The sequence below is a fragment of the Myotis yumanensis genome, unplaced genomic scaffold (assembly GCF_028538775.1).
Source record: "Myotis yumanensis isolate MYYU_CA2020_CCGP unplaced genomic scaffold, mMyoYum1.0.hap1 SCAF_18, whole genome shotgun sequence".
In the NCBI taxonomy this organism is placed as follows: domain Eukaryota; kingdom Metazoa; phylum Chordata; class Mammalia; order Chiroptera; family Vespertilionidae; genus Myotis; species Myotis yumanensis.
The window spans coordinates 31,976,167-31,995,270 of record NW_027223769.1 but is presented as its reverse complement, the minus strand read 5'-3'; the positions used below and the strand labels follow the sequence as shown (position 1 = coordinate 31,995,270).

The following is a 19,104-nucleotide window of genomic DNA, read 5'->3' as shown; positions in this document are numbered from 1 at the left end:
AATAAATACAGTTTAATAAACAGATGAATGATTTTTCATGTGAAGAGGGTTAGCTTGTGCACTGCGTGTCTGTGAGTAGAATGAGTGTTTCCATGGTAATATCTGAGAAAATAATTATTGAAATATTTGTCACTGCCAAATGAAGTGAATTACAACGATGATTTTAAAATTCTGTGAATATCCATTACATGCCAAGCATTGGCTAGGTACCTATCTAGTAATAAAGGTTATTCTCTTTTTTGGGAGGGGGGGTACCTGTGATATTCCTATGAAAAACTAACTTTATATACTGCAGTATTGATCAGAGATAGAAGAGATTAAAAGAGGTAAATCAGAATATTTTTTTAACCCAGACATAATTAACTTGATTGCAAACAGTACATCTCAACTTCTATAGCAGGTGATGAAGCTTAAATTAGCCTCTGCTAGATTTATTTATGGTAAAAGGGAAGCTCCTTCCTGGAGAAAAAAGAACTGAAGCAGTCTGTCGCCTAACGGGTTCTCCAACAATAAATATTCTCTGAGATTCAACTCGAGACCTTGATTCACTCCTAGAAATACAACATTTTTGTTCAGTCCCTGTGTCAATGCACCATCTGGGACAAATCACCCCAATTCTGTCTGTATGAGATACAAGAGGCTGCTATCGCCAATAAAATCCTAGAAAGCTCGTATGAGAAGACCAAGATGGAGAAGAGAATGATGGAAGGCACTCTGGCCAACACTGGCCACTGAAGTTCTGTTTCTCTCACATGTGGTTCCGAGTGTGGTGTTCTCGGGCAGAAAGAGGGGAGATGATGGTTTCTCCACATCTGTTACCTGCTCCTCCACCTGTCCAGCCACATTACCATTCTCTCCAGACAGAATCGGGGTGATTCCCTGCTGACTCCTCTGGAATACTTGATAGATGCTTCCTGTCTCTGGTGGAAGTCTTATCATTAAGATAGCTCCATTTCCTTTCTCTCTTCAGACTTCTTTCTGACTTGAGGATTTGAGGTATTGCCATGCAATTCTATCATTTCTAATTTTATTATGTGTTTGCCATAGAGAAAACTCCATGAGGGAAAAAGACTGATGTGTAGGGCATTAGTCTAGTGGCATTAGTTTGCCACTAGATCCCCAATACCAACTCAAGTCCTGGCATATAGTTAGTGCTCAATTCATATTGACTGGCTGTCCAAAACCTACCATCCTATTAGACAAAAGAAATATCAGGCATATATTTTGCTTTCTAATTTTGAAATTAGAGATTTCAAGTAAGTGGGGAGCATATTTTTAGACTTCCTGATAACTGATCACCAAGTAATGTGTAGACGACTCTATCATACCATCATTAAATTAGATTAAATATATACACCATCTTCTATCTTTTTACTTAAGATAAATTATCTATAACTATTGGAATTAAAAGAAATGTTACTAGTAATCAGAAAATACCATTGGAATTTATATATTTAACATTGAAATAATTGTATATTGACGATTTAAAAGAATTCTAACCAGAAGGGATTCATGTTGATTTTGTGTAATATGGAATGTGAACAATTTCTCTGTGTCACAGGGTTGCTGTTATTCTCTTAAGGGAACAAATTCAAGAAAAAGTCATCTTTCATTTCAGAATTATGAGAAGGTACTGGGGCTGATATGATTTTCAGTTCTACTTTCAAAGTGAACATCTGCCAATTTTAGCACAGATATGACATGAAATGGAAATCTACACCTAGAGAAGATGAAACTGGCTCCCTCCCTCCCTCCCTCCCTCCCTTCTTTCCTGTCTTTCTCTCTTCTTTCTCTCTCTCCCCCATCCCCTCTCCCCCCTCCCCCTTCCCTCCCTCCCTTCCTCCCTCCCTCCCTCCCTCCCTCCCTCCCTCCCTTCCTTCCTTCCTTCCTTCCTTCCTTCCTTCCTTCCTTCCTTCCTTCCTTCCTTCCTTCCTTCCCTCTTTCCCTCCATCCTTCCTTTTCTTTCTTATTTGGTATTTTGTTGATGAGTTCAATCCACTGGAAAATATTCAAGCACAAAATAACTATCTATGTTCATGTTGACATTGGTTCTGATTTTATGAGATGTTTTAAAAACCTCTTTGAGGTTCTCTAGGCCAGAAGTCTTTAGACTGGGTATTCTGAATGGCTTGCCCTTAGTTATTGCTAATGATCTCCAGTTGCACTATCTCCCCAGAAGCTGATCCCCTCTGAATTTAGCCTTAAATCCATACCTTCCAGGCAAACCAGATTTCAAAGTCACCTGCACTCCCTACTCTGAGGCTGTTGTAAAGCAGTCATCAGATGCTGAAAAATATTGAGTGACTATAACTCTAGTGCTAATTCAATGTTTGACATTTGTTTTTGATCATTTGAGAATGAACATTCTAATTTGAAAATGAGTCAGTGGTCTGTGGGGTGTGAGGAGAGATGACTGACAGTTTTATCGATGTCGAACTCATATAAGTGAAGATTAGTGTAGGTAACAATGATGAAGTTTTGGAAAACATTAAATATAAAAATGAGATACTCGAGCCATTGTAAGTGACTGGGAGTGATGTAATGAACCAAATATGACTTCTGACTAGCACAAAGAAATCAGGAATTTCAGGAGGTGAATGATTGCTTGCACATAAACCAGTCCAAAAATTATGCTGAACAGACAAAAGATCTGGTCTTTTCATCTAAAAATGAACCTTTAACAGATCTGCCTAAACAGATTCATTTGAGGATGAGCTAGTGCAGTGGACACACACACAACATAAACATCTCTTCACAGAAGGAGTCATTTTGATCTGCATAAATCATAAAACAAAGAATTAACTTTTCTCTTTTATTTTGATCTTGCATATGAAAGGTGATGAAACGACCTGATTTTCCCCCTAAGGATAAGAACTGCTGAGGAATCATTAAAACCTTGGAAACAGTTGATATCCACCGGGTAAAACTCCAGATTCCTGGGGTTCCAAAGGCATGCATGTCAATGTCACAAGCGAAGGCGATGTTGGATTGCTGCAATATTGATGCTATTGACTCTCTCAACGTGGGCGATAAGTTTTGCATGAACAATGGAGATTTATTTAAATTCTGATGCATTTGACAGATTCTGTATGATTGAAAGGGACAAGCTTATAAGTCTGTGATTGGCTACATTACCCCGGCAATGATCTGGATCACACAACATAGCCTTGAGAGGGACCTGTATATATTGTGTATATTTTGATCAAACTCTCTGCCAACTCAATCCGCCAACTTCGCTAAATACTAGTATATATGACATACATATCAGGGTGGGGTAAAAGTGCGTTTACAGTTGTGAGTATGTGAAACACTGTTTATTCGTGTTATTGTATTAATTTCTATAGGAACAACTATAAATCTATTTTTGCCCCCCACACTGTACATATAAACACACTCCATCCTTAAAGGATCACAAATGAAAATGTTCAAAACATGCTAGAGAGCAATTCCACAGGACAAAATTAAGAAACATTTGAATTAATATTAGAATATTATTAAAAATAGTATAGCACTGTGAAAGGTCGATGTTTTGATTAGAACATTTATAGTGTCTATTTGCTTGAAATTAATCAGTGTTCTTACAATTTCAGTTTGTGTGTGCGTGTGAGTGTGTGTGTGTGTGCGTGTGTGTGTGTGTATGTGAGTGTGTGAGTGTGTGTGTGTGAGTGTGTGTGTGTTATTTTGGTAAACGATGCTAATAGTTCAGATATATGAGAGTAGTGTAGGAGAAAATGTCCACTGTTTTTAAAGGACGGTAACACACTGATCTTTTGTAATAAATGAAAAGTATGGAGCCACAGGGCTCATCCTTTCTTTTGGTGGGAAAAAAAAGCCTGACTCTTGTCAGGTGAACTGCTCGGCAAATAGTAAGTTTAATTCCTAACACCCACATGAGGCACAAGAATAGTTGGATTAACAACTCCAGTGTCATGCTGTCAGCTGCTGTTTATTTAAATTAAAATGTCACCATCCAGAAATAAATTAGTAAGTCGAAAAATGATAAATTTCTTAAACATACAGTACTTTGGCACCTTGTTCAGATAAATCTATTACATTTGGGGTTTTTAGAACTTTACATACACTATTTCCATTTTGACATTCAGAGTATAGCAGGTTTGGTTTTGAACTTGCTTATACCGCTCTTCCTCCAACCCTCCCTCACAAGTTCCCTTCCTTCCTACTCCCTCCCTCCTAACCTCCCCTCCTTCCCTCTCCCTCCCCCCTCCTTACCTCTCGCCCTCAAACTCACCCCCTTTCTTAATTGTTCCTATTTATACTACATGAGACAGGTAAAAAAAAATTCCATCAATACACAATTATCAGATGCTATAGTTACATGTCTAAGACCTGTTGTTTATCTTATGTTAAAATGAATTAACTACATTTTTACAGATTTCAAAATTCACTTCCTACACCCTCAGACAACTGGTTGACCTGGGTCCCCCTGGTCTGTGTTATTTCTATGTCTGACATGAGACAAGCATTCCCTCCCTATGAGCTTTCCCCTTGCTTCCTGTCATTTGAAGTTTACCCTTTTGCCCCCATCATGCCAACCCCTCCCCTGCTCTCATCCATACCCCGGGATAGTTTAAGCTAATTCTTTGGCTCTGTGGCCACAGCACAGTAGGCTGTTCCACTTCCTGAGCCAATCTGGTCCTACGTAGGGAGAACCGACATCTCAGAAAGAAAAACCCTCCCTGTTTCCACCCAGAGGGTTCTTGCCTGTGACTTTGCGGAATGAAAATAAGGCAGATGCACACTCTACCGCAGGTTAGTCAAATGTGAGACAGTCGTATACAAACATATCAGCATTAACAACATGGAGATATTTACTTGGCCGGGTTTTCCATTTTCACATAAAAATGCCTCATATTCGGATGCGAATTCAGGGGCGTTGTCATTGACATCCAGCACTTTAATAGCAACAGGTACTCGTGATATCTGACTGTGGTTCCCTATGGGAAGGAAAAGATAACATCAGCATTGAGGGTATTTCATTGTAACGTGCAACTAACTCAAAGTTCTTCTTGAAAGCATGGGTGTCTGTTTCAACTCCCCCTCATGGGGGTGGTTTCAACATGGTGGTTATGAAGTCTGACCACTCAATGAGAAAAAATAGCCAGGGCTTCACTGCTTAAAAAAAAGTGTAAATTATTATTCCAAACACCATTTGCTGGAGCTTTGCTCTGAATCATTAAAAAGTTTCCCTGGTGAAGAAAGCTTTATTTTATTAATAAAGTCCATTAGACAAAAGGAAAAAATCCTGTAGGCAACAAAGATTTATCTCTTTGTTTATCTTGGGTAGAATACAACCCAATGTTGTGCTATCCCTCATTTGACAGGCTATCTATGAAAGATGAACAAAAACCCAGCATAAGGGCAGAACCAAATCAATTGTTGATTGGTCCGTCACGATGATTAAAAAATAATCTTAAGGATGGGGGATCATATTTTTTATGAATTTTATTTTTTATTAAAACTTGACCTTGGGATGGTTTTGGATAAAATAAGCCCAAATCATTTTAATATTTTCGTTTTCATAAAGATTTTCCTCAGTGTACACAGATAATAATCTCCTAATCTTTCCAGGTCAATCCCAATAGCAAATAATTTAATACATAATCCTTAATCCTCAAGCCCTTAAATTTAAAAAGTTACACACACACACACACACACACACACACACACACACAGAAATCTGGTCCATTAATACATTGCTGACTTGGGCCACGTGATAATTTTTTATTTGTAGTAAATACAATAGTTTGACTCTGCCTGTAGAGTCTTTTGATGTCTTGTAAATTATGCAGAATGCACGGGGGATGGCCAATTATTTATTTGTGTTTCTGTGGCACTAAATATTTATAAGCAATCCATGAGGGGGAAAGCGTTTGACTTCTGAATATAAAGAAATCAACTTGCATTTGATAGATCAAATCTGCTTTTTGATAATTGATTACACTCAGATCTCTAAAACCTTCAAGCACTCATCATTGTGTTTTTTCTTAAATCTGATGGTATTTCTAAAGCACAGACCAAATGATCAGAGCCATGTTACAAATTTATACTTGGTTAACCCCACTGGCAATGCCACATGATTTAAATCTGGTTAACTAGCATGGCTACTCTCCAGTATTCTGATGTGATTACCTAAGGATGGATGACTACTATCCTCTGGAATTCCAACCACCTGAGTCATGGAACATAATCTCACTTCCCCCAAATCAAGCCAATGGCCTTAGATATGTCACCTGATACATCCTTTCTCTTTTACTATCTTATATCTAATGGATTAATTCATTCTTCATTCAAAAAGAAAACATGCACCTCCAACTTTTGATGAAAGGAAAAGTTTTATTTAAAAGTATAGCACCTGACTTTAAGATAAGGAACTTATATTTCATACTTTATTTACTTGAGTAAATTAGATAAGGCATAATGATTTGAAATAAGGTCTGATTATATCTCTTTCTAGCCTGACCATGAGCTGAAGAGTAGTTACTGAAGAGTAAAGGGAATAATATAGTGTTAGCAGTAAATGATGTTTGGAGCTCCATCCTTGCCTCCTACACCCTACATGATCCTGATCAGTTTGTTTGACCTTATGTTATCCCTGCAGAAATTGAAACTCAAGAACGTAACATGTGATTTACAGAATTATGACATTATATGAGAAAACATTAAAAGATTTATGATCGTATTGGGCACATGGTCAAGGGGGATATTTCTTGCTGAGAGAGTAGCCAGGAAGACTGAGGATACTATCTCCCCGTCCACAGAACCCTAAGTTCCTACAGCAGAAGTCACTTAGAGAGACACTCCAGAGCCTTGGCTCAGGTTCTGGGGATGGGCTAGAGAAGCATAAAGCAGAGAGTTCTGAATTCCTTATAAAGAAGCTAACTTTAACCAGGCCAGTATCGTTCAGTGGTTGAGTGTTGACCTATGGACCAGGAGGTCACTATTCGATTCCAGGTCAGGGCACATGCCTGGGTTGCAGGCTCGATCCCAATTAGGGGGCATGCAGGAGGCAGCCAATCAATGATTCTTTCTTATCATGGATGTTTCTATCTCTCTCTTTCTCTCCCTTCCTCTCTGAAATTAATAATCCTATTTAATAAAGAGGGAATATGCTAATTAACCCTCACGTGTCACAAAGATGGTGACACCAACAGCCAATAAGGCGGGAATATGCTAATTGACTGTCCTGCCCTCAAAGATGGAAGCACCCACAGCCAATAAGGAGGGAATATGCTAATTTACTGCTCTGCCTTCAAAGATGGCGGTGCCCAAGGCCACAAGATGGCAGCGCCCAGTCTCCTCAGCCCCACAGCCGCCCAGAGCCGGCCCGAGATGCAGGCAAGCCTCAGATGGTGGCTTCCCAGCTGCCCAGGGCTCCCCGAGGCTCAGGTAACCAGGGCCAGCTGAGGCTTGTGCTGCCGGCAGTGGCAGTGGCAGTGGCAGTGGCAGCAGCAGAGGTGTGATGGGGGCGTCGCCTCCTGCCCCTGAGGGCTCCCGGATTGTGAGAGGGGGCAGGCTGGGCTGAGGGACCCCCCTCCAGTGCATGAATTTTCATGCACTGGGCCTCTAATTATATATATATATATATACATATATATATATATATATATATATATATATATATATATATATACATACATACACACACTAGTATAAAAATATATATTTTAAATAAGCCAACTTCATTTGTAAAAGAATGTGGAGAAGTTCAAGTTCATCTATGCACTAAAAATAATGGAATAATGGATGTTGTTGTGAAAGGCAAATGGGGGAAGATTGGTAGAGTTGGTAGATTCACTGGAGATAGAGTTGGTAGATTCATTGTAAGCCAGCAAGTGGCCAGAGAGAATCAGAAAGGGAGGGAAGAAAAGCCAAGGCATTCCTTGGCTGGAGGTGCATAACTCAGTCCCTACCTTGATTGTCACAAGGCCATCTCCTCTTTTTCCGGGGTCATCTATTCTTCCAAGAACACTTAGTATTGAATTTGGGGCCTACCCGGGTAATCTAGAATGATCTCATATTAAGATTCTTTATTGAATTACATCTTCAAATACTCTTCCCAACATATTGACACAGGTTCCCAGGATGAGGACCTGGACATATATTTTTGAGTTTGACCATTCAACCTCCTGCATTCCCTCCTTCCTGAAAGCTATTTGGGACTGAATAGAATGGTACTAGCCCAAATCTGCTCTTGTCCTAGCAAACAAAGATATAAGAAATTAATTTAGTTATACTTCCTTGCTTGAATTCATGTTTCAAAATATTATCAGATATAAGCGTAGATAACCTGTGATTCCCTTCTGAGAATTTTGTCATTCATTCATTTATTCTTTCATCATTGTTCTCTTTATTTGTTCAGTAAATATTTACCTCTGTATTCCCAGTTACTAAGACAAAGTTCCTACAGTTAAGGGATCTACAGTATTCCAGGAAATAAGAGTTTGTTGTACCCTCATGTACCCTACATATTATTCCCTTACAAAAAGCAGTGGAAGAATATTTTCTAAATTCATGGGAAATATTTAAAAGAAGGGATGACTTCTGAATTAGCTTTACATAATGAGTAGACATATCCTGGGTGAAGAAAGGTAGACAAGTCTTTTAGATTGAAGTCAGCCACGTGCAGAAAGGGCCAGAAGCCTGGAGACCAAGCTGTTAATAAAATAATCAGTAGCTCCAATGGTGAGAGCAACCAGAGACCTGGCTGGTGGTAACTTCAGGGCAGAAGGTTGAAGCCAATCAGGAAGAGTCTTCTGTTATCATGAGTATAAGCTATATCACGTGATCATTGGTGAGCCAGTAAAAAAATTCTTGAAATTTACAGTTTTAAAAATTATCAATAAAGCAGAATGCCAAGCACAGTTACTTTTTAAAAATATTTTTCTAAGTACACGAGTGTCCCAGAAATTTACTATGGCAATTTCTTAAAAGTCTTAAGAATAAAACAATAAAATAAACAAGAAACTAGTACCCCCACATCCCCCAAATATCCTCAAAATGTGTTATTATTGTCTGTATTAAATAACTGTGCATGATTAAGAATTTTGCAACTTATCATAATTTCCAACATGTCATCATTAAATGCTGAAAGTTCACTTTTATCTAAATTAATGAAATGATGGCAGTTCCAATTTTCAAGACATTGTAGAGCAATACAACTAATTAATCAAGCTTCTAAGAAAAATTATTCATGTCCTTCGTGACTGGCCCCAAAATGTTTGCCTTTCATCTGATACACAAACATTAAACATAAAGATAATATAATTAGAAACTTGATTAGCATTCATTAAAGGTTACTTTTCTAAACACCAGAGATGCGACTAAGTGGTCTGGAAGGAAAAGCCCATTTCAGAGGCCACCGAATCAGACAGTTTGTACATGTGATGAGAGAGAGACTGAAATGGCAGCGAGGATAAACAACTCCTTGACTCCTGCCATTTGCATCACAGCGACTCCCTGTCACCTCTCTGTCACACAGCCTCATGAACTGCCCATTAATTTTGCCCTTTGATAATCAAAGGTAATGGCACGCTGCCAAGTCTAAGTTACTTGGGAATTTGCTTCTAACTAGCTTCCACGAGCTGCTGTTTTCACAGGCATCGATTGAAGTAAACAGCCTCTCTCCATTTCAGACCATAAGAGAGAGGGGGAAAAAAAATATTTGGCAAATTTAGATACACTAGTGAGGCTCAATAAATAATCCTTGAGCCTTCCATAAGCAGAAGGGCGGAAGCCATGAGCAGTAAATTCCAGTCAACAGGGCCAGGCAAAATAAGAGAATTTATAATTGCGTCGGGGATGGAGGCACAGTGGAAGTTCATAAAGTGGGAAGACGTGAACTGAATATGTGATCGGAAAGCTGGCAACTTAGGAAATTTTAAATGAAACGGGTGGGAATTTGAGACATCATGGAAAATCATTTCAGCAGTGGGTGTAGGTTCTCTACTGACTAAAGTTAAAACCTTTTGAGGTATATTTTGCCCATAAATGGTTTGATAATTTCTAAATCAGCAGCAATAATTTACCAATTCATAGGATATTAGCATCCAAACAAGTTGGAATATAATAGCCAATGGACACCAGCAGGGTAGGAATACCACCAGGGTTGGTGTTGGTGTGTGTGTGTGTGTGTGTGTGTGTGTGTGTGTGTGTGTGTTAATCCTTACTTAAGGATATTTTTTCCATTAATTTTTAGAGAGAGTGGAAGGGAGCGGTAGAGACAAAGAGAGAAACATCAATGTGAGAAAGACATATCAATTGGTTGCCTCCCGCATGCACCCGAGAAGGGCTGGGGATCAAGACTGCAAGAGAGTACATGCCTTTGACTAGAATCAAACCGGGGACCCTTCAGTCCATGGGCCAACGCTCTAATCACTGAGCCAAACCAAGCTACCAAGAATAGTTTGACTGGTTTTTCTCTTTACAGTATATTTTTATGCTTTACCCTTTTACTCTAGCAGCAACTGTATTGATGCCCTGGTTGACACACAGTCCCGTGAGTGCCTCAAACACATACCCAGAAATCTCCGCCTTCTCGTGTGCATAGAAAGAACCACTGACCACCAGAATTTTAGTAATTTTCATGACAGGACTGTGAGAATTCCAGCAAGCCAGGCTTTAAAGAACGTCACGCTATTTTACTCCTTAAAAGCTGCCATATTGACCCAGTGGTTGTGAATAAAATTAGAACCATAATCAGATGGTGGGATTGGTAGCACACGAACAAAGCTTATGTGTCTTAGCTTTTCTATTCCCCAAGGAGTAGCTCTCTCACAAAAGGGAGAACAGCGCTTCCTCTCACTGCGAAAATGGTGGACTTGCACATATTTGCAAATTCCTTGAACTCCCTGGAGAAAAGGACTCTTAAATGGTGACTTTGGTGAGGTCCTCACAGTCCCTGTCATTTTCCCTACTGACAGCGAGAAAGCGTGCTCTCTGGCCACCCGACTTCCAAGTGCTTTCTAAATGGGGAGGACATGTGTGGGTCTCTGGTTTATTACATTCATTTAAGTGAACCTGGGAACAGTGGGGTCACCCCACCCTTTCCCTGCGTGTCTACAGGGAGCCCTCAGTAACTTCTCTCCAGCTCACGGGAGAGCAGGGCCAGGAAACCACCTTCATGGCCTAACATTTTGATCCTCTGGGGAAACGCTTTAGAAGCCATTGAGGTGAGAACTGACTTTCTGAACCTCTTAGATACTATATATTTTATTAATTATAAAACTGTAACAGTTACGTTCTAAATAAAGGCAACACATAACTGCATATACACATATAAAGACAGCTTATCAATGAAAAGGCAGGACTTGATGAGAATGGAAATGTTATATTTTTTATTACTATGTTATTTAGTCTACTTTTAATTGTTTACTTATGCTCATCACTTTTTTTCTCTGTTGTCTCTATTCTTTTTCTTTTAAATATATATTTTTTATTGATTTCAGAGAGGAAGGGAGAGGGAAAGAGAGATAGAAACTTCAATGATGAGAGAGAATCATTGATTGGCTGCCTCCTGCACGCCCCCTCCTGGGGATCAAGCCTGCAAGATATCTAGCATGACCAGCATCCCAAAAGCCTCTCATGTCTTCTCAGTCATTATGCCCGTCAGGAATGTGCCCTGACCGGGAATTGTACTGTGACCTCCTGGTTGATGCTCAACCACTGAGCCACACAGGCCGGGCTCTATTCTTTTTTGTTTGTTTTGTTGCTGTTGCATGTGTATGTGCATTGGGGTTTTCATTTGCTTTGTGAAAGGTATGCCTCATCATTAAACTGTATTGCTTCTGCTGAATTTGTAACTCAAAAATATCAATTCCTTCCTTTCACAGCCCTAAGTTCATGTTTATAATTTTCTTGTACCTCTCCTCTTTCTCCATACTATAAGAGATAAGGAAATAAAATTCCAAAATGAATTCATTATCCCCAATGCCCCCACTGGCGATCTAAGTCTTCTTTGCAGAATCTCTCATTCTGCCAACAATTTGCATTATGTTTCTATTACTAAATCCTTAGGTTTTATTTTCCCCTTAATTATTTCAAACAGGATCGATTCAAAAATACTGGAACTAAATTTCTGGAGATTATTTTTCTAATGCAATTCCACTTAAACCCCTTATAAAACAGAATCTTAATTATGGAGACTAATACTTGCAGAGGAATTATGTACAGAGTTATTTAATATTCAGTTGAAATGCTCACTCAATATCAACTTACAATAACAATTGTGCCCTCGATTCATACATGTACACACAAACACACATGCACTTTATTAGAGAAGATAATTAATATTGTAAACAACTCAGCACATATTGCATGATCTATTATACACTATCTCTTTGAAGTGTATAGGCTTACTATGAAGACTTTTTTCTCAAATGGGAATATGATTTCAGAGTATAAAAGGACTGAAATCAATTAATATGAGTTACATATCATAATAGATAGTAAAGAATTATCATTTTCTAAATATCTAATGAGCCTAAAAAAATCAAATTATATGGAATCTAGTCAGCCTGCCCATATCTACTCAAAGCCTGGAAGTGGTAAAGAAATAGGAATCCCAGGTAGTCTGACCAACAAGTAAAAAAAAAAAAAAAATTAAAAAATAAAAACAAAATGTGTTTATTCTCCACAGGCTTTCTTTAGCATAGCACTTGTAAAACTTAATCTTAAAAAAAAAAAAGAAAAACACCCCCCCCCTAATTTAAATACAGATTACTTCCTAAACAATGCAATCCTATATAATAAAAGCCTAATAAGCAAATTGACCAAACAGTCGAGCAACTGGTTGGTGGGGACAGGGCTGGCCAGCCGGCGATGCCAGGCCAGCCAAGGCGGGTGCCAGCAAGCAGAGGAAGGGGGTGGCAGCAGAGCGATGGGGCAGGGCCAGAGCTGCTTCCTGGTGGTCAGTGCACTCCCACAGGGGGAGCACCACTCAGCCACAAGCTGGGCTGAAGACTGGCAAGCAGTGGCCGGAGCCTCTTCTACCTCTGCTCCCCATGGGGAGCGGGCCTAAGCTGTCAGTCAGACATCCCCCGAGGGTGCAGGCTGGGCACAAGAGGGCGCAGGCTAGGCTGAGGGACTACCTCCCCTGCCCCCATGCATGAATTTTTGGGCACTAGGCCTCTAGTACATTAATAAACAACATCAAAAGAAAGGTTTAATGATTCTATTTACATGGAATTTTCTATTAATGTATTTATATTTAGAAATATAATCATACTTAAAAAAATTTCTTGGAGTAACTGCCTTAAAGTTTTTTTGCATGAGATCAAGTTCTGCAGGGGAAGTGGGCCAAGCAAACAATAAACTGGATAAATCTTTAGGGTGTATTTCTGTGTATTTTTATAAGATTATTATCCCCATGTAACCACTCCCCAGATCAAGATATCTAGCATAACCAGCATCCCAAAATCCTCCCATGTACCTCTTCTCAGTCATTATGTCTATCAAGCTAACTCGATTCTGTTTCTTAACAATATATTAGTTTGTCTTGCATGGAACATTATAAAAATTGAATTAATAGAGTGTACACACTTTCGGATCTGGTTTCTTTAGCTCAATATTGTATTTGTAAATTCATTCATATGTTTGCATGTAGCTGTAGCTCATTCTTTTCCATTGTTTGGAAAATAATTTGTATTGTACATATACCACAGAGACTGTATTATATATATACACCAGAATTTATAGTATTTGCAAATGCATTCATATATTTGCGTGCATCTATACAGTTCATTATTTTCTATTGTTTGAAAAATAACTGTTTTGTATATACGCTATAATAAATGTTATATATATATACTCAATTTATTGATTTATCCTCATACTGGCAGATACTTGGGTTGTTTCAGTTCATGTTATTCTGAAAAGTGCTATTATAAATACTTAGTGTAGTTCTCTTGGTGCACAAATATATGAACTTAGATATGTTATATACTTAAGAGTCAAGTAAAATATTTATTGTAAGCTATACAACCAATCAGCTTCAGTGTATGCTTCCAAATATATTTTTAATATGGATGTTCCAATTTACACTTTGCCCAGCAATGTATAAATATAGCAGTTGTTGCACATCTCTAACAATATTTGTTAAAGAAGGTTATTATTCATTTTTAATTTCACCCATTGCAGAGGTATGTCATTGTATTTCAGATAGATCTGAATTTGCAATAACCTGATGATTAAATATGAAAGACCTATTATGCTTACTGGCCACTTGAATATCTTCTTTGGTGACGTACCTGTTCAAGTTTTTGCAATGTTTTTTTTTGTGGTTTTTTTTATGTGAAGTAGCCTATAGATGGGACTTATATTCAGATTAACTGATGATTTTTTAAAAATTGATTTCAGAGAGAAAGTGAGAGGGAAAAATAGAAACATCAATGATGAGAATCATTGCTTGGCTGCCTCCTGCTGGGAACTGAGCCCACAACCCGGGCATGTGCCCTGACCTGGAATTGAACCTTGACCTCCTGGTTCATAGATCCATGCTCAACCACTGAGCACACCAGCCAGGCAAGTTTTTGCCATGTTTTCAGTTGGGTTGTCCATGTTTTCCTAATTGGTGTGCACAGTCTATGTTAAGAAGCTGAGTCCTTTGCTAGATGTGGGCATCACAATACCTCTTCCTCTCTGTGGTTTGACACAAAATTTGAAAACTCGATTACCTTTTAGGAGACATAATTACTTTTGAAATTTACATCTCTGATCTATATGAAGATTACTAATATTGATTGTCTGAGAGGTCAAAGTTCAATTTTACCTACTGCAGATATCCAATTCACAATCCAGTCAATACAATTGAAAGTCCATCTATGGTATCTTTGCCATAAATCAGTTGAGAATTTTTGAACAGGTCTGTTTCTGGAATTTTCTGTTCCATTATTCCATATTTCTATCTTTATTGTTATATCATGCTCTCTTAATAACTCTCTATATATGAGATAAATGCTCTATATTGCAATTATGAGTATGATGAGATCAACAATTATGGTTTTCTTTTGACTTTTTTTCATTATTTTCCCTTTAAAGTTGTATGTACATTTTAGTGTTATTAGCTGAACTTTGTGTGTGTGCACATATACACACAGCTGTCGGACTTTTGATTGATATTGCAAAGAATCTATAGATAAATTTAAAGAGAACTGTCATGTTTTATATTTGAATCCCCAAATAGGGAACTTTAGATATACTTATTTATTTATTTAGAACTTAGTTAATTTCAGTAATGTTTTGTAATGTTCTGGTTAAAAGCCTTGCATATCATTCATTAGATATCGTTACTACTTAATTGAAGTCACTTTAGTATTTTAAGTAGTATTTCTGTTTTATTTTCTGAGAAGTGCTAAAAAATAAATATCGGGTTCTTTAGTAATAATTCTACCAGGCATGCAAACTTTACTTATTATTCATAAATAGGTTTTGTTTTCATGTCTGGGTACTCAATCATGTGGTCTGTGAATAGTGAGAACTTTATTTCTCCCTTCCCAATATTCATACTTTCATTTCTTACTTGTATCTGATTGTACTGGCACAAGACCGTCAGTATAATTGCATACAAATAGCAATAGGAGACAACCTTATCTCACTTCCCATCTCAGTGAGAAAGCTTTCAATATTTTCCCATTAGGTCTCATATTTGCTATGATTTTCTATAGCTGCCCTTTATCAGATTAAGTTCTCTTCGATTTCTAGCGTGAAAAGAGCCCCCACCACACGCACCTTTTTTATGAACAAGAGATGAGTATCTCACAGTTTGTGCATCTCTGGAGCTTGATCTTATGTTTTTTTCTCTTAATATTTTAATTTATACTAATAGGTTTTCAAGTGTTATAATCTGTCTTTGTATTCCCTGGGTGCAATATTATATTTTTATATTAGTGGCTTTGAATTGCTAATTTGCTACCTAGGATAACATGAAGCAGGCTGTTAATTCTTCTTTCTTGTAATATTCTTGTCAGGTTTGAGCAGTAAAATCACGCCGGCTTCCTGACATGAGGTGGAAATGCTGCCTCGTTTACTTCTCTGATAAACTGTGTGTCAGATACACTGGGGCATGACAATTTATGCATGAAGAGTTAGTAATCATGGATTTAATTTATTCAATACAGAAAGTGATAGACATATTTTTGTTTTTCTTATTTATGGCAGTTTGAAAAGACTGCATTTTTCAACTCAGCCTATTTCACATGTATTTTCATATCTTATTGGATCAATATATTAGTAATATTCAATTACCATATTTTTAATGTCTATAGTCTGTAATGATGTTTCCTTCCTCATTGCTGATATTGGTAATGTGTACCTTCTCTATTTTTTTTTTCTTGCACGATTTTATTAACTTTATTCATCTTTGCAAAGAAATAGCTTTTGGCTTTGTTGAATGTCACTACTGGACATGTCTTCAACTTCATTATAGTCTATCCTAAATTTATCTTCAGCGCTCTACTAGTTCTTAATTTTCTGTTCACTTCCAGTCTTTTGGAAGTGGATGCTTAGATTGTTGATTTTTTTTTTTTTAGCATTTTTTCTAGTGTAGACACTTAAGGCTAATTTCCCTCCAGGCACTGTGAGCTGTAGTCTATAAGTGGTATGGTGTCATTATTTTATCATTCATTTTAAAAATGTGCTCATTCCCTTGGTGATTTTAGTCTGTATTTCATGGATCATTTAGAAGTAAGTTTATGGCTTAATTTCCACTATTTGGGATAATGTCACTTTTTCATTATTTATTTCTAGTTTAACTCCATTGCATTAAGAAAACGTGCTCTGCACATGTTGAGACGCATTTTACGGTTCCATTTTGACCATTTGGGGTAAATGTTTTAAGTGTGTTTGATATGATTTTTCTCTAATTTTTAAAAATTATTTTAAAATATTTTTCTTGCTTTCAGAGAGGAAGGGAGAGATAGAAATATCTATGATGAGAGAGAATAATTGATCAGCTGCCTCCTGCATTCCCCCCACTGGGATAGAGCCCACAACCTAGGCAAGTGCCCTGATCAGGAATCGAACCTTGACCTCCAGGTTCATAGGTCCATGATTAACCACTGAGCCACGCCAGCCCAGTCAAGTTTTCTCTAATTTTTGAGTGCAGTGTATTTTACATTTCAGTTATATAACTTTACTAATCATAATATTCAAACTTTCTATTCTTACCATTTTTGTTTGTCAACTTGTTTGATTAGCAGAGGCTTATATTTTAAAATCTTTATCTACAAGCATTAATATGTCTATTTTTTCCGTTTGCTTCAGTCAATTGCTTATATACTTGGCAAACAGTATCTTAGGTCAGTGATGGTGAACCTTTTGAGCTCGGTGTGTCAGCATTTTGAAAAACCCTAACTTAATCCTGGTGCCGTGTCACATATAGAAATTTTTTGATATTTGCAACCATAGTAAAACAAAAACTTATATTTTTGATATTTATTTTATATATTTAAATGCCATTTCACAAAGAAAAATCAACCAAAAAAAATGAGCTCGCGTGTCACCTCTGACACGCGTGTCATAGGTTCGCCATCACTGTCTTAGGTACATGAACAGTTAGGATTTTTATATTATCTCCCTGCTGAATTTAATCATTTATCATTAGGAAATTTTTCTTTTTCCTTTCGGTAATATTTTTTCTCCTTCCTCTATAGCTGAACTACTCTCACTTGGCTTGAATTTCATACATCTTTTTCAATGCGTTCAGTCCTCATGTGTTCTTATATTTAAGGCTTATCTCTGATAAGAAACATGATTTGAAAATTGATATTTTTTCCTAGTCTGAAAATTAATATCTATTCATTGAAGCATGTAGTTTAATTACATTTAGAATGAATGTTTATATATCTTTGTTTTAACTCTTACTGTGTCTTTCAAATGTCTTTATCAGTTATTGCTTATGTTCCCTCCTTTCTATCTTTTTGGGATTAATATGTTTTAATGATTCTTTGTCCTTCCTTAGCCTATTAGTTATATAGTCTTAAATTAACAGTATTTTAGTGGGAGCCTTAAAGGTCATATGCATATATGTGTCCTTGACCTATTAGAATATGCCTTGAGTAATGTTTCAAACATTTTACGTGCCAGGCAAGAACCTTTACAACACATTGATTGCTTGTGCCAGTTTTGTTATACCCTTCCAGTATGTGGGCTTTAATTTTGGATATGAAGAAGGAAAAGATATTATCTCCCTTCACACAGGGTTGGATGATCTCCTCACAGGAGGATATGCATAGATGGATCTTTGATAACGTCAAGACTGAATTTCAGATTATACAAGGGCTGATTTAATTTCTGGTTTTCCTTGACTTCTAGAGCCCATCCTGCCTGTCCAATTTGTTTCACTTTTTAGCCTCTTAGCACATGCTGTCTGATTGCTTTCAAATCCTCTTACTCCTACACATTTTAAGAATCCGTTAAGTGCATCATGGGGAAAAGGCACCAGAATGCTCTGATACCTTCCCTTCAATGACCTCCTCCCTGTAGCCTTGGCCTCTCAATTTCTGGACACCTTGGGAGCCCCGAAGTACAACGGTGTCTCTACTTTCCCATGAGGCCATCACCCACTCCAGATTATTGATCTCAGCTTGGTTTCTATGGCCTGAGAGTTCCATCAGTTAAAGCCCTGAAGGGAATAAACATGCTACATTTAGGAGTCACCACAATTTGCTTCCTTCCTATGGTGTCTTGGCTTAAGTACTGGAAGCCTTCAAACATTGTTCCCCGCCCCCACGTGCCCCCCCGCCCCCAGTTTTATAGTTATTCCCAGCAGGAGAGTTAGCAAGATAGAAACTACCATCACAGACATAAGAAAAATATTTAATTATTCCCCCATCACACTGGGGTGTAATATGCTCATTATTTCCCCGAGAAAATTAAACCATAAATCACCATGTATTTGATGGACCATGGACACAACTATTACTATAAAATGACCCTAATCCTGCATGAGGCAGTGCCCAGAAGAATTCATGTATGGTATGAATAATTAAGCTGGTGTTATCTTTAGTTAATGCTCTAACTACTCAGCCAGACAGATTGCCGGAGACTGCTTTTTCTCCGTCTGTGCTTTGGCCACAATAAATTCTGCAT

The 19,104-nt window shown here is 37.7% G+C and overlaps 1 protein-coding gene across 4 annotated transcripts in view; it reads right to left on the bottom strand.

The window, feature by feature from the left end:
• The window catches only part of CDH8 (cadherin 8), a 308,272-nt gene that overhangs the window by 49,881 nt on the left and 239,287 nt on the right, over nt 1-19,104 (bottom strand). For all 4 annotated transcript variants that reach the window (XM_070398065.1, XM_070398063.1, XM_070398066.1 and 1 more), the window contains exon 9: nt 4,834-4,955. In XM_070398065.1, the coding sequence (XP_070254166.1) occupies nt 4,834-4,955 (122 nt within the window). The remainder of the gene's footprint in view (nt 1-4,833; nt 4,956-19,104) is intronic.